Source organism: Amblyomma americanum, chromosome 2 (genome assembly GCF_052857255.1).
Source record: "Amblyomma americanum isolate KBUSLIRL-KWMA chromosome 2, ASM5285725v1, whole genome shotgun sequence".
NCBI classification, from domain to species: Eukaryota; Metazoa; Arthropoda; class Arachnida; order Ixodida; family Ixodidae; genus Amblyomma; species Amblyomma americanum.
Window position 1 is genome coordinate 42,006,395 of NC_135498.1, and position 25,630 is coordinate 42,032,024.

At 48.7% G+C, this 25,630-nt stretch overlaps 1 protein-coding gene and 1 pseudogene across 3 annotated transcripts in view; both read right to left on the reverse strand.

Annotated features, from left to right (window-relative positions):
- The window catches only part of Pp4-19C (protein phosphatase 19C), a 44,639-nt gene that overhangs the window by 4,610 nt on the left and 14,399 nt on the right, over nucleotides 1-25,630 (reverse strand). For 2 of the 3 annotated variants that reach the window (XM_077654052.1, XM_077654053.1), the window contains exons 6-8: nucleotides 18,705-18,894; nucleotides 7,801-7,879; nucleotides 110-184 (exon numbers count right to left, since the gene is read on the reverse strand). In XM_077654052.1, coding sequence (XP_077510178.1) covers nucleotides 110-184; nucleotides 7,801-7,879; nucleotides 18,705-18,894 — 344 coding nt within the window. The remainder of the gene's footprint in view (nucleotides 1-109; nucleotides 185-7,800; nucleotides 7,880-18,704; nucleotides 18,895-25,630) is intronic. The other variant, XM_077654054.1, reaches the window with a different exon arrangement.
- LOC144121101 (uncharacterized) lies at nucleotides 10,718-15,157 on the reverse strand (annotated as a pseudogene).

Consider the following 25,630-nt stretch of genomic DNA (forward strand, 5'->3'; position numbering starts at 1 on the left):
ATAACCCCACCAGCTAAACCATGTTTACAACACAAAAGACGCGCATGTGTGGAGCTGACCGACGGACCGAGCCGACGCAGCGATAGCGAAAGAACCAGTAACCACGCACTTTGAAACACCGGGTGCACCAAGGATGCTTGCATGTTGTGGTGGTGCAGGGAGGAGAAACGACGAATGCGAACCCCTGCAAAAGGCCCAGGCAGAGAAGAAGAAAGCAGGAAGCCTTGGTGGAGCAGTTTCTGAGAGTGCGCCACTCACAAAAATACGCAGCGGCGCGTTTTTTTTTTTTCATTCTGTGCGACTGGCAGTGAGAGTGCGCACGTGGTCCCGTCTTCCCCTGTTTTTTGCTAACTTGGCCACGCATCTCATTTCGCAGATTGCATATGTTCTGAGGGCAGGCATCACTATGCCAGGTGAGCTGCTACGTCACTGCAATGGGCATGCGCATTTCCAGCTAGATTTTCTCGTGTTCCCTATGTTCTGTTAGCTCCTTGGATTTCCTGTCAAAAATTGCCTCTAGAAAGCGGGCTTGATGCCAGTGACGCGGGGGTTTGCGAAGCTCCCACCGAAGCAGCGATGATGGTGCTTTGGTCATCGGTGAACGGTGATGACTGGGCACATCGAGTCTTGAATTCTTGCACACTGACGATGTCATGGCAAATGAAGACCTCACCAACAAAGCGATCATTGCAGCTGTCACCGGCTCGCAGACAACAATTAACGAACAGAAACCCATGCAAGTTGTGGTGTAAATAAAAGCTTGTAAATTCGATTTACATTCGGAAATCCAAATAATTTGAACTGCCTGTCCTGTCCTGGCCAATGCCCATGCAAGACTATGGCGTCATACGCTCGCTAATTCGAACACGACGGGTCTTGCATCAGTTAATTCGAACAGGCTTCTGAATGGAGGCTGCGTCCAGTTATGACCGGTAAGTGATTGTCCAAACAGCCCTGCACAAACCTGAATTCTATGCTACTGCAGAGTCGTTTGCGCACTTCTGATGTGCCTGCAACGACAAACGTGACAACAAATGTACAGCTCCGTCTCGAGATCAGTCAGACCGTGTAGTTTCGGATTCGCTTTTCTAAGCTGAGCACAAGCCCGTATCAGCCAGCTAACTGAGCTCAGCAGGGCTGTTTCGGACGCTGATCCTTTCTCTTTGCTTCTTCCAATGCACCAAAACTGCACTCTCGTCACATGTCACTGACTGAATGTGCAGTGAAGCTTCCTCACAAACAACAATGTGGCAATAACGGCGGAGCGCTACCGCGTCACACCATGAAGGTTGCCGGGGGGGCCCTAACCACTTTTGAGCAGTTCTGCTTCGATGCTGCCAACAGTATGCATGCAATGAAGCATTTATAAAAATGTGCAATGCAATAAATAAAATGTGCCACCGTGCCACTGCTTCTTGCCCTGCCGATTCATGTTTCTCACCGCAGTTCTCTGCCCTTTCACCCTCTCCCCCTCTTCCCTACTCCTCAGAGCTCCTTCAACGCCTTCTTTTTTTTTTCTCAACAGTACAGGTCACTTTCTTTTCACATTTTTAGCGGCTCTTGCTCGCCAGTGTGTGTCACGTGCTTCACCTGCCTTGTTCTCACAGCTCACGAGACTTGCGGGTTAGCTCGCTGCGGGTATCCCAAAGAACAGCGGAAAACAAAAAAATTGTGTGGTATTCGTTCCTTGGGTGAAAATATGATGGGAAGTATTTTCTGCAGTAAACGATTCAAGGAAAAACCTTAAGGTATATGCATACAAATGCGGTAGTAATGCTTCTGACTGGCACCAGTATCGCGGCTGTCCCCATACAGACAAGTGATCGAGTTGCTGCCAGAGCCACACTGCTCAACGCACTAGCTTGGTTGAGCAGATGGGGAGCAAAACTTCCTTTTTTTACTGGGTTATACCTTTCAATAGAATTCAGACATTCAAATAATTGAATTCCCATCATTCTACTATATTACTGCTGATGTTTGCAAACAATTCTGCGAAAAATGCTAAAATCGGGAAACTAGGGGCCTTAGACATCAAGATGATGCAGATAACAGACACTTAGCTGCGCATTTGGTGGTGGGAAGCCAGCGCCACAGATGAGATATAGCAGTGGCCTGCTGGGTGCACGAGGTACGTGACATCAATATTCCCATCTCCGCATACACCAGCAGACTCACCACATCTATCTAGGCGTGCAGCCGAGCAGCTATTTGTATACTGTCACCTTATCCTTCATACTGCGCAGTTTGTTGCAAGATGGAAGCATACAGGTTGATGCAGGAAATGAAATGCCATGCAGTCCTCATCGCCATGGCTGCACCCGGCTAACACCATCACACATGACGAAAATTTTGTCTGCTTCACTATAGGAACCTCATCAGTGCTTGTGCAAAGCCACCTGTCGTTACGGTGGTTAGCTTTTTGGTCCTAATCAAAGTTTTTTCCTCTGAAAAAGAAAACAACGACAACAGAACAAACAAACAAACAGCGTTACACGTTCCTCAGGATTTTTCAGTTTGCTTAGCATGCATGCTTGGACCAGAGCAGACGATTCTCCAGAGTTTTATCAGACATGAATTTCCCCTCCTAATGACTTAGAAATGGTATCTTAAGTCTTTTCTGCGACTTGAAGCTCGTTTGCAACGGCCCTCGACTTTCCTGGGTCATCACTCACACCGACTTGCAGCCGCTGGAGAAAATCATGCGTTCTGGCAAGAAATGACCACTGACTGTGCTTTTTCCTTTTCATCATAGATGCCACGCCACTGTCAGAGCACATCAGTTCTTTCCGCACCTTGTAAACGAAAGACTTTGCAACGTTCAGAAAGGTAGCAATTATGAAGTTGCTTTTGTGCGCAGCCAGGGCAACGAGGACTACGGTAAAAATCCACGTATAATACGAACCTGAATATAATATGAGGTGAAATTTTAGAGGTGCGAAATGAAAAAAAGTTGTACCCGCGTATATTATGAGTGACGAAAGCAAGGAGAAGATATTTATTGAAATCGAGCCCCAAACTTCAATCACTTTCATCTTCAGCAGCACTTTCTTCGGACATTTCTTTGTCCGACAAATCATCCCAAAGGTACTCGTCTTCTGTGCCATCGAGGGCGTTCGAGATGCCGCACTTCTCAAAAGGTCCTCTGGGATGGTCGCCCACACTTCCACAATCCATTTGCATAGCGTGGCTGGTGATGCCCGCTTGACTGCGTCCTTGAAGGATTTGTTAACACAAACACCAAGAGGCTGCAGTTGTGAAGTTATCCCACCTGGGATCACGACGAGTTCAGCGCCGCAGTCGCATAGCAGCCTCTTCACAGAGTCGGCCAAATGGCAACGAAACGCATACAGCACAAGGATGGACGGGAAAGACAACAGTGCACCGGGCTGACTACACCCCACAGACTTTACCGTATTTACACGATTGTAAGTCAAGTCGAATGTAAGCCGACCCCCACCCCCCATCACATTTCTGAAACAGAAAAAAAACTCTGAGGTCGCTTATGCTTAGCAGCGCCCGTGGGCACATTCCAAAATGAAAATGTATTAGTCATTGTCCACACTTGTGCCATCGTCCTCACTAGCACTGCCGTTGTGATCGCTGCTGTGGTCCCACATCTGGTCTTTCTAACAGTGTTGCGCAGCGAAATCCCGCACTTCGCAAACAGCCACGTCACGACATCACGTAGACCAGCTGAAAATTTTGCCTTGCTGCAGCTGCCACACCTGTATCACCCGTTACAAACGTTGAACTTGCGGCCCGGCGCGCTGTTCGTTTCTTCGGCGTGAAGAACAACAGCCATCTTGAACGTAGCCGTGAACGAGCGCCGGTCGCTTACCGGGCCCGGAGCACCCCATTAAAATTTAGTGCAACGCGACCAGCAATAGTCAAATGCATCAGAGCAAAAGAGAAACTACGCACGAGCGGCATCGGCTCTTCCGTCGGCTACCGGCACTCCCCGGTGCTGCTGCGGTTCCGAATGGGGGTGCCGCCGCGATTGGAACAGCGGCCCTTCCATCAACTATCGACGCTCCCTTGAGCGCCGAGTGCGCGGTTGAACGTAAACAACAAAAAACTTCGACGACTCCTATTAAGAGTAGAACGCAAATGCGTTATCGGGTCGCCACCGCTTATCAGCATACGCAATCTGCGGCCACGTGTGGGGAGTGAGCTGGTGCCGGTTTGCTGCTTATTGACAGCCACCATCGGCGGCCTCGCGCGGGGTGGGGATGCTGGCTCTGCGCATTGACAGAGCAGCTGCTCAAGGCCAGCACCAAGAGCGATGCGATGGAGTCACGCAGCAAAAATGAAACCACGCTGCAACATGCCTGATATCTCGTTTGTCTCGCCATTATTTATGCAGCGATGCTTTGGTTTTGATTTTAAGTTGACCCCCCCCCCCACTTTGGATTTTCAAATTTTCAAAAATAGGTCAACTTACAATCGTGTAAATATGGTACCCAGTCGAGGACAAGATCCTCGTTCATCCAACCTCACCCAATGTGCCATTCTTCGGGCTGCGAAAGCTTCGTCGCGTCCCGCTGCACGTAAAAAGGGCTTCCTTCTGTCATCACCATCCGCGAATGCTTCCCTCGGTGACACCAAACTGCCTCCCCGGCCGCACTGTTGCCTATGTTCTCAGCAGCTAAAATCACCTTTCACTTGAAAACAGCCATGTACTGTTTTCGTGGCCCTGACACCTTGCTCCTTCACTGCGGAAAAACGAAGAACGTGCACTTCACGAAGCATGGTTTACACGCGAGCACGTTCGCTGTCAAGCTGCGCACTCAACGACTCATCTACAAAGAAATGACGACATGGTGGTAGCCCCGCATCAAAGCAAAGCTAAGCCATACCCACGCAGCAATAACGAAATCAAAACTTTGAGCACAACTTTGAAAATTTTTGTTAGGATCTGCAAATAGTATGAGGCAGAAATTTAGGATGCTAAATAATAGGAAAAAACACCTCATATTATATGTGGGTTTTTACGGTACATGGCCTTTCATTTTCTGTGTTAACCTGTACGCTTCTGTCTTGGAACAAACTGCGCAGTATGAATCATAAAGTGTCATATAAAAGAAGCTGCACGCCTAGATGTGCTGAGACTGCTTGCATTTATGGCGATAAAGAAAAGTGTCCTCAAATACCTCGCGCACCCGGTATTTGGCTAGAACACCGAGGTCTCAATGTGGGTTTCGTGGACCACTTGGGTACTATGGAGTGATTTTTGAGTTCCATATGGACCTAAATCCTAGAATCCACACATGCTCCCACCCATCCACTGCTTCACTCCACAACCAGCCTTTTATTATTTTGGGCTATTTTTGAGGGCACATGCATCTACAGTGAAAGCTCGTTAATTCGACCCCCGTTAATTCGGACAATCGGATAATTCGACCTGCACGCATGGTCCCTACAATTATATATAGGAGTCTATGGGGCAAAACTCTCGTTAATTCGGACAAATTTTACCGCCCATCGGTTAATTCAACCTAGTTCCACGGCCCGCCAAGAGCGGCGCTACTGTAAAGTTGGAAAAAAAGAATGTAGCGTAGGCCATCCGTACGGTCATCGTCATCAGCAGTGTGAGAGAGGGCGAGGGAAGCAAGGTTAGCAGTGGCCGAAGCGCCCGGTGTCTTTCTTTGTGCTTCGTTGCCTCTTGCAGTCGTGCTCAGTCGTCGTGTTAACCCTATCTTCAGCAAGTCTCGTTTTGGCGTGTGTCGTCGTTGCCCCGTGTTTCTTGCTGCTACGATCGCGGTTATTGAACCCTAACACGCCTTTTCTGAATATTGCGTGCCTTGCCAGCGTGTTTACTGTGCTGTTTTCGAGTGCGTAGCGTGCCGTGCCTGCGCGCCTCGCCATCGCGTCCTGCTCCGATGGCGACACCGGCAAAGCGGCCGAAGTACAACCAGGCGAAGGACCTAGCCACGAAAGTGGAAATATTGAAGGTGCTGAAGGATGGTGTTTCACGCTCTGACGTGATGGTCAAGTATGATGTTAAAAGAACCACCTTGGCTACTTACGTGAAGAATGAAAACAGCATTATGGAGGCGTTTGACAGTGAAGCCTACGGTGACGAAAGGAAACGACTGCGGACTGCGGCCCACCCGGAACTCGAAGAAGCCGTAATGCGATGGATTAGAAACGCACGTGAGGCCTACCTCCCTGTGAATGGGCCCTTAATTTGTGCCCAGGCTGAAAGGTTCGCCACAAAAATGAACCTTGAAGAGTTCAAAGCTTCTGAAGGTTGGCTTGCTCGCTCGCTTCAGAAGCCGTCACAATCTGACTTTTAAGAGTGTGTGTGGCGAAAGAGCATCCGTGGACGAAGACAGGATCGAGGAGTGGCGGATCACCGGGCTTCGTGAACACCTAGGTGCGTACGACGCTCCGAATATATTTAACGCCGACGAAACAGCGCTTTTCTTTAAAGCACTCCCGGATAAGACGATCACCTTTAAAGGTGACCCCTGCACAGCAGGGAAAAGAAGCACAGAAAGGGTCACTGTGCTACTTGCCGCCAACATGACGGGAACAGAGCGTCTGCCTCTCCTAGTGATCGGAAAGGCTCAGAAGCCGAGGTGCTTCAAGAACGCGCGGCGCCTTCCGGTTGAATACCAAGCCAACAGGAAGGCTTGGATGACGTCCAGCATATTTCAGTCCTGGCTTCATCAAATGGATCAGCGTTTTCGAGCTGAGAAACGGAAGGTCCTCATGGTTGTGGACAATTGCAGTGCTCACTGCAAGGTGTCGGGCCTGGAATGGATTAAGCTTGTGTTCCTCCCGCCGAATACAACCGTAGCCCTTCAGCCCATGGACCAGGGCATAATCCAGCATATAAAATGCAAGTACAGAAAGCATGTATTGCAGCGCATGCTTCTCTGTATGGAAGCTGGGAAGAAGTACGACCTTACGCTCCTCAGCGCTTTGAACATTCTGGCGCACGAATGGGCCAACACGCCTACAGCAGTTATTGCGAACTGCTTTCGGCACAGCGGTTTTGTGCAACCGAACTGCGGTGTGGGGGAACTGCCAACAGAAGCAGCTGACGCAACCACAGAAGACGACAGCTGTTTCGACAGCGTTTTGCCTCCTGCCGTGCGGCTCGCGGATTACGTGTCCATCGATGATGGTGTCGCCATTGCCGGTCAGCTGACCGAGGACGAAATCATCCAAGAAGTGACAGGCGCCGACAACGACGATTCGTCGGAAGATGACGCTTGTGAGCACCTGCCCCAAACGCCGAAGCGCACGGTGAAAGAAGCCGCAGAAGCCTTGTCCGTGCTGGAAGACTTCTGTGAACAAATTCCGGATTGTTCGCGTGCCGCGTAGCATCTGGCAGCTGTTAGAGCTATTGTAGCCGCTCAAATTCGCCCGAAAAAGCAGACGACGATAACAAACTTCTTTGCCAAATAAAGGTATGTCATGCTGAGGCAAATTTCATGTTTTTTGTGGTTTATTCGATATTTCGACATTCGGTTAATTCGACAATTTTTCGCGGTCCCGTCAGTGTCGAAGTAACGAGCTTTTACTGTACATGCTCCTTTCTGCAACCGGGTTAGGAATGAAGGAATGGATACCAAGAAAGAAAGGGACACAGACAGAGTCAGAGTTCCTTCGCACCACTTGAAAAGCCGCTGTAGCAAAGCGTTGTAGAAGAACACCTTGCCTCTGCAGGGTGTTCATATCTCTGCCACATGCCCACTTTCCCATTGTACTAGCTTTGTCTATAGATGTAAGTTGAAATAAACCACAGTACTACTGTCGTAGACTGATGGCCTGCTTCACAATGGGACCCACCTGTGGTGCAGCTTCAAATATTGTGAAGTCCCGTTGTAAATGCTCATCCAGCTCCAAGATGGCAGCGACGTTACCGCACCTACAGGAAAGAGGACACACATAATTAGCAGGCTGCAACCGAGGAAGGTGGTACAACATTTGGACACACAGGCCAAGCCAGTAGGGTAACCACTGACAGCTCTGAAATGTTAAAATCTGCACGAGGGCCTACAGGACAAAAGGAAATGGCCTTTGAACATACAATGCAACAAGGTGAGTACCAATGCATCACAGGCACTATGCTATAGAATACAGTAAAACCTCGTTAATTCGAAATCGCTTAATTCGAACTTTCGGTTAATTCGAACTGACGGCCGGGTCCCGGCAAAGCCCTGTGTATTTCAATGGGTCAAAACTCCCGATAATTCGAATATGCCGGTATCCACGTCGGTTAATTCGAACTAGGCGCCGATGGCTGGCATTGCTCCTCGCATATAGAAGTCACCTCGTAGCAAATACAATGCGCTGAAAATTTAAAAAAAATGCAGAATGATGAGAAAAAAAATAAGCCAGCACGCACGAGGTGAGACGTGAATTTCGTTGCCCGAACCAACGCTCCGGTGCATGCCGTAGCAGGTTTTCGCTGCCGGAGCGTCGAAGCATGGGCTTGTCTATTTTTGGCTGACGCTCGGTCACGCGGGTAGCCACCCTACCGCGGGCGCCGCCTATGCTCCGGCCACGGTGGCTCCGGCGCAAGCCGTTGCAGGTTTCCGCTGCGCCGAGGCGGTCGGGACCATTGGAGACGCACGCGACCATGGAGGAAGGAAGTACTCGGGAGAGGCGGTTACGTCACATTTTTTTGAAGCCGCGCTTTTTTTCTGATGGAAATAAACGTTTCAATCAAGCGGGCCTCCCCTCCCCGTTCCCCCGCTTCCCTCTACTTGGGCGCCGTCCCAGCGCGCCTGCCCATGCAGCAGACGACGCCGCTGCGCCCAGCGTTCTATTGGCTGCGCCGTCGGCTAAACTCTCCCAGTAGCCCTTGCGAGAACGCGTGACTTCCGGTACCCTTTTATTGTGCAGCTCGGGAAGCGAAAACTCTTTCCTTTCCTTCATCCTGCACGCAGCACCCGGCCCCTCTTGCGCCTAGTCTTTGTTGCCGCGGTGTCTAGCGAAGTTTGTGTTGCGTGATATTCCTCGTTTGTTTGGTGTCTCGCTGGTGACGTCTCATCGACTGTGGCAATCATGGCAAACCGAGGAAAGTACTCCGCAAAGGATTTGAAGACGAAGGTGGAGATATTACAGGAGGTCGAACGTGGTCTCCTAACAAAGACAGCGATCGCAGAGAAGTTTGCAGTCAAGAAAAGCACGCTGTCCACATACCTCAAGAACAAGGACTCGATCTTCAATGCGTATCAAAAGGAGATGGAGCCCTCGCGGAAACGACTAAGAACATCGGCTCATCCAGAGATGGAGGATGCTGTAATGGCATGGATTAAGGACGTTCGCAGCAGGAACATTCCGCTAAGTGAACCAATAATTGCCGCAAAGGCAGTGGACTTCGCCAGCCAGATGGGCATAAGTGACTTCAGCGCGTCGGAAGGCTGGTTGTCGCGTTTCAAGGCCCGTCACGGACTTACGTTTAAAAGCGTTTGTGGAGAGGCAGCCGCAGTCGATGAAGAAACGTGTCAAAATTGGATCTCAGGTCAACTAAAGGACTACCTTGCCGATTACTCGCTCAGCGATGTGTTCAATGCAGATGAAACCGCACTTTATTTTAAGTTGCTGCCGAACAAGACTGTCAGTTACAAAGGCGACACGTGTTCAGGCGGGAAGAGAAGCAAGGAAAGAGTGACAGTGTTGGTGTGCGCAAACGCGACTGGCACGGAACGGTGCCGCTTGCTAGTTATAGGCAAAGCACCGAAGCCTCGCTGCTTTAAAGGGCTAAAAACTCTCCCTGTTGATTATACTTTCAACAGAAAGTCGTGGATAACGCGAGCAATTTTCACAGATTGGCTGCGCACACTCGACAGGAAGTTCGCGGCACAGAACAGGAATGTTCTGTTGTTCGTCGACAACTGTTCAGCCCATTGCGACATCAGCGGACTGAAGGCGATCCGTCTGGCATTTCTGCCGAAAAACACTACGGCTGTGCTGCAGCCTATGGACCTTGGGGTTATTAAAAACCTCAAAACACTGTACAGGCGCCACCTCCTAGAGCGGATTCTTGTGTGTATGGACAGCGGCAAATCGTACGACGTCAATCTCCTCGGAGCCTGCCACATGCTGGCAACATCGTGGAATGCTGTCAAGGTGGACACAGTCGCAACTGTTACCGAAAGTGCGGCTTCATTGAAGGCCCAGAAGCCTGCAGCACGGCAGAGCTGGATGCTCAGTGTGATGACTCCGTCGCGCTGCACCCTGCCTACGCTGCTTTATCGGAGGGTGTTGACTTCCAGAGCTTCGTAGACGTTGACAGCGGCGTGGAGACATCGGGGCCGTTAAGCGATGCAGAGATTATTGAAGCGGCCTGCGGTGACCAGATGCCGCACAACTCGGGCGCGGCGAGCACAGCTGACAGCGACGACGAGTCCGACGGAGGCGACGATCCATTGCCACCCCCGAGTGCATGTGAAACAGCGTCAGCACTCGATCTGGCTGCGCGCTACTTCTCCGCCGATGATAATTCGGACGCTGCGTTGCTGCTGTTGGGCAAGTTGCAGACAATGCTTGTCGAGTCACGGCTAAGAAAACGAAAACAAATGCGCATCACCGATTATTTTTCTCTTTGATATGCTTTGCCAATCTGCTGTTAATAAACATGTTTTTGAAGCATAGTGTCATATTTAATCATTAAGCTTGCTGCTTACGCGAATGCATTTTGATGTTAGCTCCAACCGCATAAACAAATTAACTTTATTTCCTTCGACATTCGGGCTCTATGATTTTAAGGGGGGAGGTGGGGATCGGAGTCAATTTCCTTATTTTTTGTAGTAGAGCAATGAAATTTGGCATGGTTATTGGAAAGTGTGCAAAATGACTAAATACAAAGTTTCATTGATATATCTTGAGTAGTTTTGATATTACAAATTTTTATTTGCACTCAACTTGCAGAAAGCCTGGCATGACAAAAAAAACATGGTAGAAGCCCACAGTTGCTTTTATATTTTAGCAAAATGAATAGTTCATGCAGTGACATTCTCCAAATAATTTTATCACTCTTAATTTTTTTTTACATAGGACAACATATCCATGTCTGAAAAATGAGGTCGTTATCAACGCGCTAATTTAGCTAAGCAGTAAAAAAATGAGATAGTTATTAAAAAATATAGGGATGTCACTGCACAGAGAATTTACTAAGAAATACAACGCAATAAACCTCATGCAAATCCAACAAGGCATAGTTGTTCTATGCTTTCTGCAAGCAGGACAGTCGGCTCAAAACTCACTTCTGAGAAAACTGGCTCTAAAGTTGCACAGCCGCCACATGTTCTTCAGAATGCCCCAGGGCTGTAATACTTGGTGTCTTTGCTTGCAGGGGTCTTCTTATGCCTTTGCTCTTTCGTTTTTTCTGCACTGCATGCTTTTCTTTTTCTTTGTCCTTCTCCTGAGCTCTCTCAAGGGCAAGGCTACCGGGTTTGATGCCCACAGACTTGCATACTTCAGTGTAGGCACGCAAGTTACAAAAGTTGTAGCGTGCAACTGCTTCATGGACTGCAGTCTCCACTGCAAACAATGAAGCATGCTGATCTTTTGAAATCATTGACCAGATGACAGAATGTAAGCTTTCTGCAGCATTCTGCGTCTTGTTGCCCTTGCAACGCTCCAGCAGTTGCGGGTCAGACAGGCGTTGGTAGACAGGTAGCAATGCCTCTGCTACACGTCTTGGTAGCTTGTACTTATGAGGCGGTGGTGGCTCCATTTTGGCCTGTGCTGACCTATGTCTGCACCAACTTTCAGGGCCAGGTGGGCACAGCTCATGATGAGGCTCGTCATCTGTAGATGTCACATGGTACAATGTGGCCATCACGGCCCTTTGCATGTCACTGACTTCGGTGTTTCTGCGCAAGGCTAAACCATAGTAATTGGTCAGTTTTTTAATTAGGTCCTGCGTGAGTCCACCTTTCCCACCCAATGGCTCCCCTTTCTTTGCTCTTGCAACCAGTGTGCGGAGTGCAGTGCCCATCCTCTTCTGCACATGGTTTATGCAGTCCTCCTTAGTCAGGGGTATGAACCCGTATACCTCATCTTTGCAGAGTGCAAGATATGTTCGGCTGTCACCATCACATATGACATTCGTGTAGCGAAGGCCATAGCTGCTGAAAGAACGCCTGAAAAGTATTAGTGCAGCTTCCACCTCCATCTGACCTGAGGCAACATCTGTGTTTTTCTGGCACTGATGCTGCTCAATCCAAGTGCCATAGCTAGGGTCACTCTCCGCTGGTTGCTGACAGCACACTAGGCAGAAATTTGACAGTACGGTGCAATCCAGCACAAGCCCGGTATAAAATTTGTTAATACATCCTACACCAATGTGAGAGCTGTGGCTTCGTGTAAGCCAAGTGCCATCATACACAACTGTTATGTTACTTGGGCTGGATGGTTGCATCTTGCTGTAGACGTCTTTTACAGCAAGTACAGCATCTGCAAAAATGTTTTGTGCAGCTTCCTCTGCTCCAGGTTTAAACAATTTTTTTAGGTGGCCCTGATAGGTTTTTTGATGCAGCCCACGATGTGAGACGTTCATTGTGGCCCAGAAGTCGTTCAGGGCAGTGGGCCCTTTTCCAATGGTCTTGATGGCTTGCATAGCTCTTATATTGACCTCAAAAGTCCTTCCTTCAGACTTCCTTTTTGATGACCAATGTGAAGCAATAGGGCCGCAAGCACCACAGGAAAGCACCAATTTTACTGCTAGGCCCAGTTTAGTCTCGTGGTTCACTGACAACCTCTTCTTAGAGCACTTTGGGCACAGTAAAGACCCTATTATCGAATTCATTACACTAGCTTGAATTAATGTGAATTCATCTTCATCTGGGGCCGATTCTTCCTCTGTCTGCCGCGCGAACCCGAACTTGCGCTCCGTTGACGACACCGCGCGAAGTGTAGCACGGGCGCTGCACGCTTGCTCCTCAGCTGCTTCCAAGGTCACAAAACGTGGTTCCAGGTGCACCTGAACGGTGCGCTTCTGTTTTAGAAAAAGCTCGCTGTCATCCCGTTGAGCTGGCATCGCATCATCACTCGCCGCCGCAAAAACGGAACTTTGCCCGGGCCGGTGCTGCACTGCGATGTCACAGCTTGTGGACGGCGCCGGGTCCCCAGATTCACTGCCGGTCATTGATTCCGAGGGCAGGTGCACCTGAACGGTGCGCTTCTGCTTAGGGAAAACTTCACCGTCATCCCGTTGAACCGGCACCGCACCGGCACTCGCCACCGCAAAAACGGAACTGTGCCCGGGTCGGTACTGCACTGCGATGTCACGGCTTGTGGACGGCGCCGGGCCCACAGATTCACTGCCGGTTATTGATTCCGAGGGCAGGTGCACCTGAACGGTGTGCTTCTGCTTAGGCAAAACTTCGCCGTCATCCCGTTGAACCGGCACCGCATCGGCACTCGCCGCTGCAAAAACGGAACTTTGCCCGGGCCGGTGCTGCACTGCGATGTCACGGCTTGTGGACGGCGCCGGGTCCCCAGATTCACTGCCGGTCATTGATTCCGAGGGCAGGTGCACCTGAACGGTGCGCTTCTGCTTAGGGAAAACTTCACCGTCATCCCGTTGAACCGGCACCGCACCGGCACTCGCCGCCGCAAAAACGGAACTGTGCCCGGGTCGGTACTGCACTGCGATGTCACGGCTTGTGGACGGCGCCGGGCCCACAGATTCACTGCCGGTTATTGATTCCGAGGGCAGGTGCACCTGAACGGTGTGCTTCTGCTTAGGCAAAACTTCGCCGTCATCCCGTTGAACCGGCACCGCACCGGCACTCGCCGCTGCAAAAACGGAACTTTGCCCGGGCCGGTGCTGCACTGCGATGTCACGGCTTGTGGACGGCGCCGGGTCCCCAGATTCACTGCCGGTCATTGATTCCGAGGGCAGGTGCACCTGAACGGTGCGCTTCTGCTTAGGGAAAACTTCACCGTCATCCCGTTGAACCGGCACCGCACCGGCACTCGCCGCCGCAAAAACGGAACTGTGCCCGGGTCGGTACTGCACTGCGATGTCACGGCTTGTGGACGGCGCCGGGCCCACAGATTCACTGCCGGTTATTGATTCCGAGGGCAGGTGCACCTGAACGGTGTGCTTCTGCTTAGGCAAAACTTCGCCGTCATCCCGTTGAACCGGCACCGCACCGGCACTCGCCGCCGCAAAAACGGAACTTTGCCCGGGCCGGTGCTGCACTGCGATGTCACGGCTTGTGGACGGCGCCGGGTCCCCAGATTCACTGCCGGTCATTGATTCCGAGGGCAGGTGCACCTGAACGGTGCGCTTCTGCTTAGGGAAAACTTCGCCGTCATCCCGTTGAACCGGCACCGCACCGGCACTCGCCGCCGCAAAAACGGAACTTTGCCCGGGCCGGTGCTGCACTGCGATGTCACGGCTTGTGGACGGCGCCGGGTCTCCAGATTCACTGCCGGTCATTGATTCCGAGGGCAGCTGCACCTGAACGGTGCGCTTCTGCTTAGGGAAAACTTCACCGTCATCCCGTTGAACCGGCACCGCACCGGCACTCGCCGCCGCAAAAACGGAACTGTGCCCGGGTCGGTACTGCACTGCGATGTCACGGCTTGTGGACGGCGCCGGGCCCACAGATTCACTGCCGGTTATTGATTCCGAGGGCAGGTGCACCTGAACGGTGTGCTTCTGCTTAGGCAAAACTTCGCCGTCATCCCGTTGAACCGGCACCGCACCGCCACTCGCCGCCGCAAAAACGGAACTGTGTCCGGGTCGGTACTGCACTGCGATGTCATGGCTAGCGGACGGCGCCAGGCCCCCAGATTCACTGCTGGTCGCTGATTCCAAGGGCAGGCTTGCTTCCGACGACACATCGGCGTGACTGGATATCGGAGCGGACCTCCGTTCGTGCGGTTCAGTTGCTGCTGGCCGCTTCTGTTTTGGAATAGGAGGCTTGCGCTTACGCTTCCCGTAAGCATACTTCGTCCTGTACTTCTGGCCCGTGCGACGCTCCATCGCGGGCTCACATACGAAACCACACGCAGCAGATGAGTTGACGAAAATGCAGAACGGACAGCACGAGTTGAATCGCAAACTATCGTTTTCGCGAAGCGCGCGCGCAGCAGACAACCGGAAAAGCGGCATGCCTTTCGGCAGCCAATCGCAGGGCGCGCTGAGCACCACGTGACTGGCGCGGCCAATCGGCGCCTAGCTGCGACTTCGCAGGTGCCCTCGTATTTTTCACGTCTGTGCATTTATTTTTATCGTAGACACGTGGTTCCACTGGGAGAAGAACCGCGGTGAAGCAAGCTTTCCAGTGACACCAAACTTGCCGTAGGCGGCGGTGAAGGTGCGGCGGTATCGCGCTCTGAAATCGGCCGTTTTTGCGCGGATTTTGGTTAGTTTTTTGCGACCCGCGGTCAGAAAAATATTTTTTAGGTACGCTTAGAGACTGTTTTCGGCGGAAATTTTTTTAGCTGTGATAGAAAAGGTAATGCAGAATCCGAATCTGCCGTTTTCCAAAAATCGATTTTTTCCGCGATTTTCGCGATCTGATCCCCGCGTCCCCCCTTAATTCGCGCAATCGCCCGCCGCAAATGTGTAGTAGCGCGTAGTAAGAGATAACGATCTCAGATATGCCTGTTTTAGCTTCGGCCCGTGCTGCCGGGAGTGATGGCCGCTTATTTTTAGCGCCCGCTCGTTAATTCAAACTCCGCTTAATTCGAACAATTTTCCGGTCCCCCTCGAGTTCGAATTAACGAGGTTTTACTGTAGGATCATAACTGACAGCACAAATAAGACTGACATTCCTAAGCAACTAATGATGCTTTTGAATTGCCACTAAAAGCTTTCTCATTTAGTTATTCCCACTTTGCAAGTTTGCTTGCAACAGTAAGTGCACAGTACCGCAGTATAACTAGCAAGCCTTGAAAACTGAGTCTTTGCTGTGTCAATAGCAATATAGCAATCAAAAATATAAAAATGAGCAGAAATCAGATAGAACATTAGCTAGTTGTGCTTTTATCTAGCTTGCATGTGCTTATAGTATCGGTACAGTTTGCTGTGAGAAAACAGCAGCAGAAATGTTATAGCATCAAAGCAGAATGAGCTGGTCTATGTGTGGTACCCACACTGGCTCTTTTTCGCACATCCAAGTACAAGCTAGGACTAGTTTCACCTTCGCATATGCTGCTTCCATTCAATATTTGTGCCATTCAGAAGAAATAAACACGAGGCACGCTGTTCTTGGGTGCCTGTAGACACTGTAGACGCATTGCAGTACATTTGAAGTTGACACATTTCACCGAAGCTCAACGCTATCAGAAACACTGTGCATTCGACAGTTTCTTCATGCCAACAAAAGATGTGTGACTGATTTGAGGAAGGCCACAGCCCCAGAAAAAACAATTCACTGCTACACTTTGCTAGCAAATGCTAAAGGCAGCTCAAGCAAGTGAATCCACTTCTAATCGACATTATTAATTCAATGAAAATTACCTCAACCTTACTGCTGCAGGCACAAAAATATACCTTTTCCGTGTTGCTTGAACCGTACAATGTCACATAGAAGGCAGTGATATAGTGATACTCCCACAAAGCACAAGGGTACAGCGACACCCCACCGGCCAAAGCGGGACACTGCAGCCCAATGGCACGCAACTACTGATATCTCTGCCAGAGTTCGGTGCGTTTTGAGCTCTTCAGTGCCGAACCAGCGCATGCCTCTTCCAATGTTGGCTGTAACGCGTTACAAGCAACGGCGCTACCGGTAACGCGTTACTTTTTTCGGTAACTTAGTAACGTACTTGTTACCATTTCGGAACTGTAATGGGTAACATACATACATTAACATTTTTCGGTAATGCGAGTGTCCCGTTACTAGTTACTTTTTATTCGAATTATCCCCCCCTCTGCCCCCTTTTTAGAAAGAAAGCACAGAACACCTAAAGTGATGTTGCAAATAAACAAAATGTACAGGTGCTCTCGACGACCCTTGCTGCGGCTCGCATGCATGCCAGAAAACACCTGCCCTTGACAACGCACTCAACTAAAAGAAAGACAGAATATCCATAAAGCACGAAACACGTGCACGAACACATATTTACAGGGGAGGTAGCTGAAGGCTACCTCCCCTTCACAAACCACTCACAAACACACAACTCTAGATCTAAAGAGTGGAAGCATGCCGAGCATTTTGGAACGTCACATTTTTCAGAATTACTGTAAATTTGTTGAGCGTTCAGCGATGTTTTCTTTGTGAAGTTAGAACTGATGATGAAGTGTCATTTTATGTTTAATGTCACATTCAGAAAATGGCTTCACTATGTGCCACAGGGTTAGAAGTGATCACATGTAACTCTACAGGCAACCTTAGGCCAATATAGCATTGCTAAGCTCCTGCACATTTGTGCAAAGTATTCTCGTTAAATCAGGATTTTGGGAAAAATCGTTGTTTGGGCTAGAAGTCCGACCTTGGCTGCAGTGCATTCAAGAACATCGGAGTAAAATGCAGCAGCGAGCATGCACACAGCTTTACCCGGTTACTGAGCTGCATTGAGACAGATGTGCACGCATGCTGTCCACACTGCTGGTGCGACCAAAATTCTGGCAAACGGAGATAACGGATGACTTATGCGATTCCACCCGAGTGTACACTGCAATGGCAGTTACTATATTGACCTGATTTTAAGGCTATCTATATTTTTAAATGGGAAAATCTGAACTCGAGATATCAGGGATGTTACAGTGTGGATGCAATTCTATGTTTGCACTATGGCTCTACACAGTAGCATTCGGCTACTCTGCGCACTTGTTCGGAAGGATTTTTTTCATTTTTTTTTTACTTTCAATCGCGCACTCGGTGTTTATGGGAGTGTTGATAGTTGATGGAAGGGTCACTCGAAACAGCAGTGCTGCTGGGGAGTGTCGGCAGCTGATGGAAGAGCCGACGTTGCTCACGCATAGTTTCTCTTTGGCCCTGTTTGACGCATTTGACTTGGCTGCCGGCCATTTTCACCAGTTTTTAATGTAGCGCTTTGTGAATTGTCATTTGTGTTCCCGGGCCAGTAAGTGTTCAGCGCTCGTTCACGGCTACATTCAAGACTGCTGTTGGCAAAAGAAACGAACAACTGTGCGCCAGGCCGAAAGTTCGACGTTTCGGAATGGGTGATGCAGGTGTAACGAGCAAAAATTTTCAGTTCCACGCAATGTTGTGATGCGTTGTTTGCGAAGTGTGGGATTTCGCAGGACGACGACGTGCTAAGGGACTGCAGCAGCGATGATGATAGCAGCACTAATGAGGACGATGGCACAAGTGTGGACGAGTAGTCTAGCGACTAATACATTTTGGAATGTGCCCATAGGCATGCCTTCTTTTTCGTCACATGCAATATCGGGGGATCAACTTATAATAGTGTAAGTACAGTAGTCGTTAGGCAGCCATCACAGCTATGTCGAGTGAAGTGATGGCGGCTCCACACAACCACACATGGCTGATTGTTCAGTGCTTGCCTCTTCTGCTCTGCTTTATTTATGGTTCATTCGGATGAAATATTTCATGCAGATTGAGAGAGTTCAAGTTATTGTCTACTGAACCTTGAACCATACCGTGCAGAGTGCTAGTTCAGGAACTTCATTAATAAACATTATTAATAAACAAGTTAGCATATACATTTAAATGAGTCAATTTCCTATCTATGTGGACAAAAACTGGAGATAAAAGAATGTGCATGAATAATGAAATGTAGTAGCAGATCACCTGTAGCAGTAGTTTGGTGCAGACCAGACCGTGAGAACAGTCTCATTGAAGTGCCACTTGTACCCCTCCATAACAAGCTGGTGGGCACGGCAGATCATGTCGATGTGGTTGGTCGCATTGAACTGTGAGACCACGTCGCTTCCAAACAGGTAGCCTGCACCTCGGGGGCTCACTCCCCAGCCTTGCGTGTCTGTAAGCAAACAAGATACAGCAGTCAGACCTGTAGTAGCCATGGCTTATGGAAGGAAGGGAAGGTTGTATGTCTATAAACATGCAACTGCATAAAGCACCAATCACTATCCTAACTGTGAAGTCCAAAACACTAAATAAGAATATATAGCAGTGACAGCACCTCTCCCGGACACAGAACATAAGTGCCATGGAATCTTCGAGTACTATATTTACTTGCGTAATCTGTGCACTTTTTGACCTAGAAGTAAAACTTCCAAGAAAGGGCTGCATAACTTAAGTGGAGATTTAGCAAACATGTCCTAAAAACTCATAATGTGCAATGTATAGGATATATTGTCACATATAAGTCGACCTCACAACTTGTGTGTCTTGCTGGCCAAAAGAATGTTGATTCCAAATATACATTAGAACCCTTCTACAGTAAAATGACTCCCCCCCTCCCCCCCCCCATGTGTTTTATATGCGTACCACCTCCGACACCCTCCGTAACATGTTACTCAAGTCTAATGGAAAGGCTCTTGAAGAACATAAAGAGTAACACACACAGGGTGTCATCTGTGGCTTAAGAAATGCAATCAGAGCACCAAAAGCCCCCCACCCTTCTAAGCCAAGCCCACTTCCCCCGCTGAATTGCTTCCGAATGAAAATCTAGTCCTCTATATTCATCACAACCAGTGTTTTTATTCACTTACTTTTTGCTGCTGCTGTTGTATACAGCCAAAACTAAGGTAATCCCCATAAGGTATACAGCTGAACCCATGTTATAAACAAACGGTGATCTTTCTTGCAAGTATTAAAAAAACACTGAGCACAATCAGAAATTGGACTGTATCAACAGGGTACCACGTTCTAACCACAAAAATACCACTCTCCTCAAAAAGTTTTTACAAACTAGAAATGACCCAGAAATGAAATACAGATGTTGCCACCACCGGTGGATTTTGCCAGTAAAAAGCGTGCGCAGACACCATTTTCAGACACGGATTCAAGACGCTATGCTACCCCGCCATTCGATTCAAAATGGTGCCAACCCATCCTTTTCGGTAAGTATGTCATGAGCTTGATCAACCGGCAGGAACATTTTGAAATCCAATTTTCTAGGCGATAAATGAGTCTTTTGCTACAGTAAAACCTCGATAATTTGGACATCAAGGGAGTGGAAAAAATGGCAGAACTATCCAAATGTCGAATTATTGAACGGCTCTCAAAACTTCAAAAATTGTTTGCACGAAAGTGAAATTTATTTGGTGTAAACCTGGGCAATTGTTATCTCCTTTTAAGATGAAAACTGTGCAACAACGATTTCTCACAGTTGCTTCGAACATTTTAATTTCGCACACTATCGGGAGTGGCAGAAGCAGAAGTGCTTCACAATGGTAAGGGTCTCTGCGGCTACTTTCAGTGTTCAAAATGGTAGTGCTGGAGCTTCGCTTGCGGCGTTGCATGTGAGGAGGCTTCACCGCACAAACTGCGAACGGCACGTAACCAGCGCGGAGTTTCGGCAAGCTGGAAGAAACATCAGCAACAAAGCAATCGTCATACCAAATGGTGTCCAGCTTGGCTGGCTCGCTGATATGCGTAGCAGATAGCCACTATCGCTGTAGGTTAGTTTATAAGTTTCAAAATGAAAGTTTGACCAGACTCTGTCCTACTATCGACGGGAACCAGCAGACCGCCAACACGCCTGCCTTTGCGCACACATCAGAGGGGCGCGGGAGACAATGCAATACGCAATTCAGGCCTGTGGAAGAATATCTGGACGACCACCTGCCGAGCATGTCACATCTCGACATGGCACCCCTTCTAAAGTCCGTCCGAATTACCCTATGTGAGTCGCGCGGTGTCCGAATAAACGAGCTTCTATCGCGATAGACTTGAACGGCCGTTTGGTAGGACTCCAGCCGCAGTCTGAATTAATGGGGGCTGAATTAATTAGGTTTCACTGTCATAGACAAATGTCAGCACAGCCAGAAAGAGCCACAGAATCAATTTTTACTGCGAACAATAATTAGATGGAGTTGTCCTTAGTGTGCCTGACACTTTTAGTTGTCTGACACAAGAATGAGGTGAAGCTTCAACTGCGAAAGCTGTGTAGCTTTCCTTTTGTGGATATGGTGGATTCTAATGAGTAGTCACTCCCTTATAATTTTCACTACACTATATCATGTTTTTACTATATGCGGATTTACTATAGCGGGGTTTTACTGTATGCCACTGAGATCAGCAATTCGTTTGGTTTCACACAAAAAAAAAAAGAAAGGCCACCCAAGTCATTTTACATTTTTAATGGCGACGCTGATATTTCCTGCGGAAATGAAAATAATGTGAAGACGTGTGTATGACGATGTGATCCGGTGCACAGTGGCCTGCGACGGTTTTGGCGACTGCTCGAACTCTGCACGTGTGGTAGGTGCCTTTTGGTTGGTCCTGCCGCTTTTTCATTCACTTCGCTGATGAAGGCATGGCAGAAATCAGTTGTGCCATCATTTTAATGTAAAGTTATTGGGTGGCAGTAGTAGGTGACAATGTTAGACCTTTTATGATAAGCGGTGGCTAGTTCCAAAGCACTTTTGCTGCAACTTCAGTGTGGAGCACGGCAGGCCTAGTAACACCAAGCAAGTAGCATGTAATTGATCTTCAGTTGCCTAGTATGATGGGGCAGCATGTAGTTGCAGGAAGCGCGCCATCGCCATTGTGGTTGCACTCTAGTCTCACGTTCGCATCTCAGGCGAGCATCGTAATAACGTATCTTTTTATTTTTAGTGCAAGTGCCTGATGCGGGCACTGCTGCATAAATGGCGGCAAGGTCCTAGGCAAAGTTTCAACAAGACGACATGTCGCTGGTATGTTCATATGTGCGCCGCAAAATGTCTTCAAAGAATTAGAGAAACCGCATATCTGTCGCTTCGTCCAAACCACCGCTTTCGAAGTGCATGTGACCATAATTTAGCCTCGTCGACATCGAATTGCCTCCAGGCAGAACAGTCCGGACGAAAACAGGGGAGCTTTTCTAATGTGTGCAGAAAAAAATGTGTTTTGGCAGCCAGTTTAACAGGTGCATTTATTTCTCGAATACATTGACTGTTTGAAATAATATGTAAGATTTCCGGACTGCCCAGAAAATCACGTCACAAAGCGATTTCGAAGTGATGAAAGACCAATGCTGACAGATTTTTGAAAAAAAAAAAAAAAAAACACTGTTCAAGAATTATCCACTTTAATCAATCCATCATTAGGCAATCAATCAAATCTCAATAAACGAAGTTTCATCTTTATAGAGATTTTTGCGGGTCCAACTGTAGACAATTCAGGATCGTGTACTTTTCAGCAAGAGCTATATACAGTCGCCGACCGATTTTTGGGACTCGAAGGGACCTGAAAAATGGTCCGAATAATCGAACAGTCTGAAAAATCTGTGAAGTACAAAAAAATCACTTTATTGAGATGAAATCGGCTTAAAAAGTCACTGACCTTACCTAACGGAAAATCTCTCTTGCTGGCAACGATTTGCGCCTGTATTTGAGCCAAAGTTGTGCTTTCACTGTACACTCTAGACAGCAAGGTCACGGCGTTTAGCTGAATACTTTTCACGCTTCTTTGACGGACCTGGCGGCACCGGCGGGACCATGTTGTTCACAACCCGAGTGTGCACCACACCTCTCGTAAAACACACGCAACGACAAGGCAGTTTTCATTCAAAGTGATGGAACCGCTGGACGCAATCACAAAACGGCGAACGGATGTAACTTTGTGAACACGGAGCGCCACTCGGTCGAAGAAATCCAAGTGACGAAATGGCGAATGGCGGTGGCTTAGTGGTTAGGATGCTCGGCTACTGATCCTGAGTTTCCGGGTTTGAACCCGGCCGCGGCGGCAGCGTTTCGATGGAGGCGAAACGCAAAGGCGCCCGTGTGCTGTGCGATGTCTGCACGTTAAAGATCCCCAGGTGGCCGAAATTATTTCAACTACGGCACCTCTTTGATCCTTTCTTCTCTCAGTCTCTCCTTTATCCCTTCCCTTAATGGGTGGTTCAGATGTCCACTGAGATGTGAGACAGATACTGCGCCATTTCCTTTCCCCTAAAAAAAATTTTCAATTTTTAACATACGTACGAGACATGCGATAACTGCCCGCGACAACGTTGGCGACAAAAGCAAGTTGACGGCGATGACAATCCGACTGCCACCTCGGAACCTCTACTGACTAAAATGAGGTACCGAAAGTATGTCAAGCCAATCCAATCCAACTGAAGAGTAAATCCACCTCAATCCAAGATGGCGCCTTTTGCGCCGGAGAAAAGCCGATAAGATGGCCGATTCTGGTCCGCAGGCGACTGAAATTAGTCCGAAAAATCGAACTTTCGGAGTCCGAAATATCCGTCGCGAATATGTATGCGCTTCTATGGGGTTACTGACAGCGCCGCATCGAGGTCCGAAATATCCTACAAGTCCGAATTATTGGAGTCCGAATTACCCGTCGGCTACTGTATAACTTACTTAGTACATGGTGTCCCATTTGTGAACTAAACAAGCTTATGCATAGTAAATCTCTACATGCTGGACAAACTAGCACTAAAGTGGCTTTACTCTAGGGCACATGTGATGCTTTCCAGCAAAAAACCTAAACTATGAAAGAGAGTCTGAAAAGCTTAAGAAAGTAATTTGACCAAATGAACACAAATTTCAGCATCCTCTCTTTTTCTTGAAGGGTGATGCTGAAAATAAATGAAGGAATGAAGAGTTGACACGTGTCTGCATGCAGAATTTCACTTATCTTAGTCCCCTGAAAAAAATAAAAAATAAATAAAGGATGTGGAAAAGACATGAATGTTGAAAATCATACTTTGCATAAATTACACATTATTAACACACTTTTCTATTTCCTTGGGCATAACGTCTTTCTTCAGCACTGGCTCAATTTGAAACCTTCGGGCTTTTAAGTGATGGTAGTTAACCTGCGATGAAAACAACAAGAATATGTGGCCATCTGCACTGACTCCCAGGCAGCCATTCATGCCATTCAACCAACATCTGTCCATGTAACTCAAGACCGCACTTGTGTCGCTGCAGCCTTGCCCCGTCTTCCTCAGGTGGATCTCTGGGCACTCGGGGATTGATGGCAGCAAGCTGGCTAACCAGCTCGCTCGTGAAACTTTTATCCAGGCACTGTTGATGCCCTGGCCAAGGCCCTCGGAGGGCGGGTCGAGACTGTCCCTTCGCCCCACCATCAAAGAGTATTATGATGCTCTCCACCTCAATCATAAACTCTACACGGACCTTCACCCTAGCCTTTCTCACATCCTTCAAAAGATACAATTCAACACACTTGTCACACCTGCACGGCTTTATCTGCACAAATTCCGTCACGATCCATCATGTCCCAACTGCCCTGCCCGTTGTACCAACCTTTCGCACTGTTTATTCTCCTGCCTGGTTGCTCTGCAATCGGGTTTCTTTCCCACCCACTCCCACACTGTCGGGACCTGGCTGGACTGGTTTGGAGCCAAAGGCGAAGAAGAGCAGCGCCTGCTTGTGCAGCAGGCCACCAACGTCTTAGGCGCCTAAGCATTGTGTCTAAATAAAGCCTCGTACTACTACTACTACTACTACTACTACTACTACTACTACTACTATGTGGAATGTAGCATAACGCATGTTGCATTCCGTCTGTTCTTGTTGCATATATCACAGGCTACCTGTGGCAGCAATGCCAGCTGGGTTGTTCACAAACATTCTAGCTGCTTATACAGTCGAACCCGGATATATCGAATTCGACGGGGATCGGAAAATAGTTCGATATAGCGAAAATTTGATATACAGATATAGTCCAAAAAAGCACTCGCGATCATAAAAAATTGTGGCTTACCAAATGGAACAGCCGCGAATCACATAGCATGTGCACACAATATGAAAGCGCTTTATTTCACGGAAAAAAATCACTAATTTTGGGCTGCTTTTTCCTCTGGGAAATGAAGTTTAAAACACTAGTTTCAATCTTCTCGAGACTGTCTAGGTGCGAGAGCCCAGTGCCTTCCATTTCGCCGCAACAGCGCCGAATCAGGCTGAACGCTGACGCCAGTTCAGTGGCTGTGCATGGACGCGTTTCTTCGAAAACACAGTTGCCCTCGTTGTCGCTGGAATCGCTGTATTGAACGCCAGCTATTCCGGCCACAATGTCCTCATCAGCGAGGTCGGCTACCGCTTGAACTTCGCTGTCAGTGTTAATGAAGTCATCAACAGTAACTTCGGGCGGGACGGTGCCGGAAAAATTGGACAAGTCGCGGAACGCGTCTTCCAAGCACTGATCGTCATCTAAAGCTTCCGGACGTTCATCTCTGGCCACTTCAAGGCCTGCCTTGCCAAAACAGTTGGCTACTGTGGCCTGCTTTACGTCGCCCCAAGCGCCGGTAATCATCTGGATCGCGCCAAGCAGGTCAATCTTGAGATCGGTTCCCATGCGGAGGTTTATGAGGAGCCGTTGAATAAGTCGCTTCCGATAGCCTACCTTGAATGCCTTTATGATACCCTGGTCGAGGGGCTGCAGTCTCGCTGTGATGTTCGGCGGGAGAAACTTCAATTCGATGTGCTGCAGCTTGCAAGTTGTTTGATGGGCCGAACAGTTGTCGACCAGAAGGCAAACTCGGCGGCCCGACTTGCCCAACTCAGCGTCCCAAGCCTGCAGCCATTCAACAAAAAGTTGACGTGTCATCCAGGCCTTCCTATTACAGCCGTAGT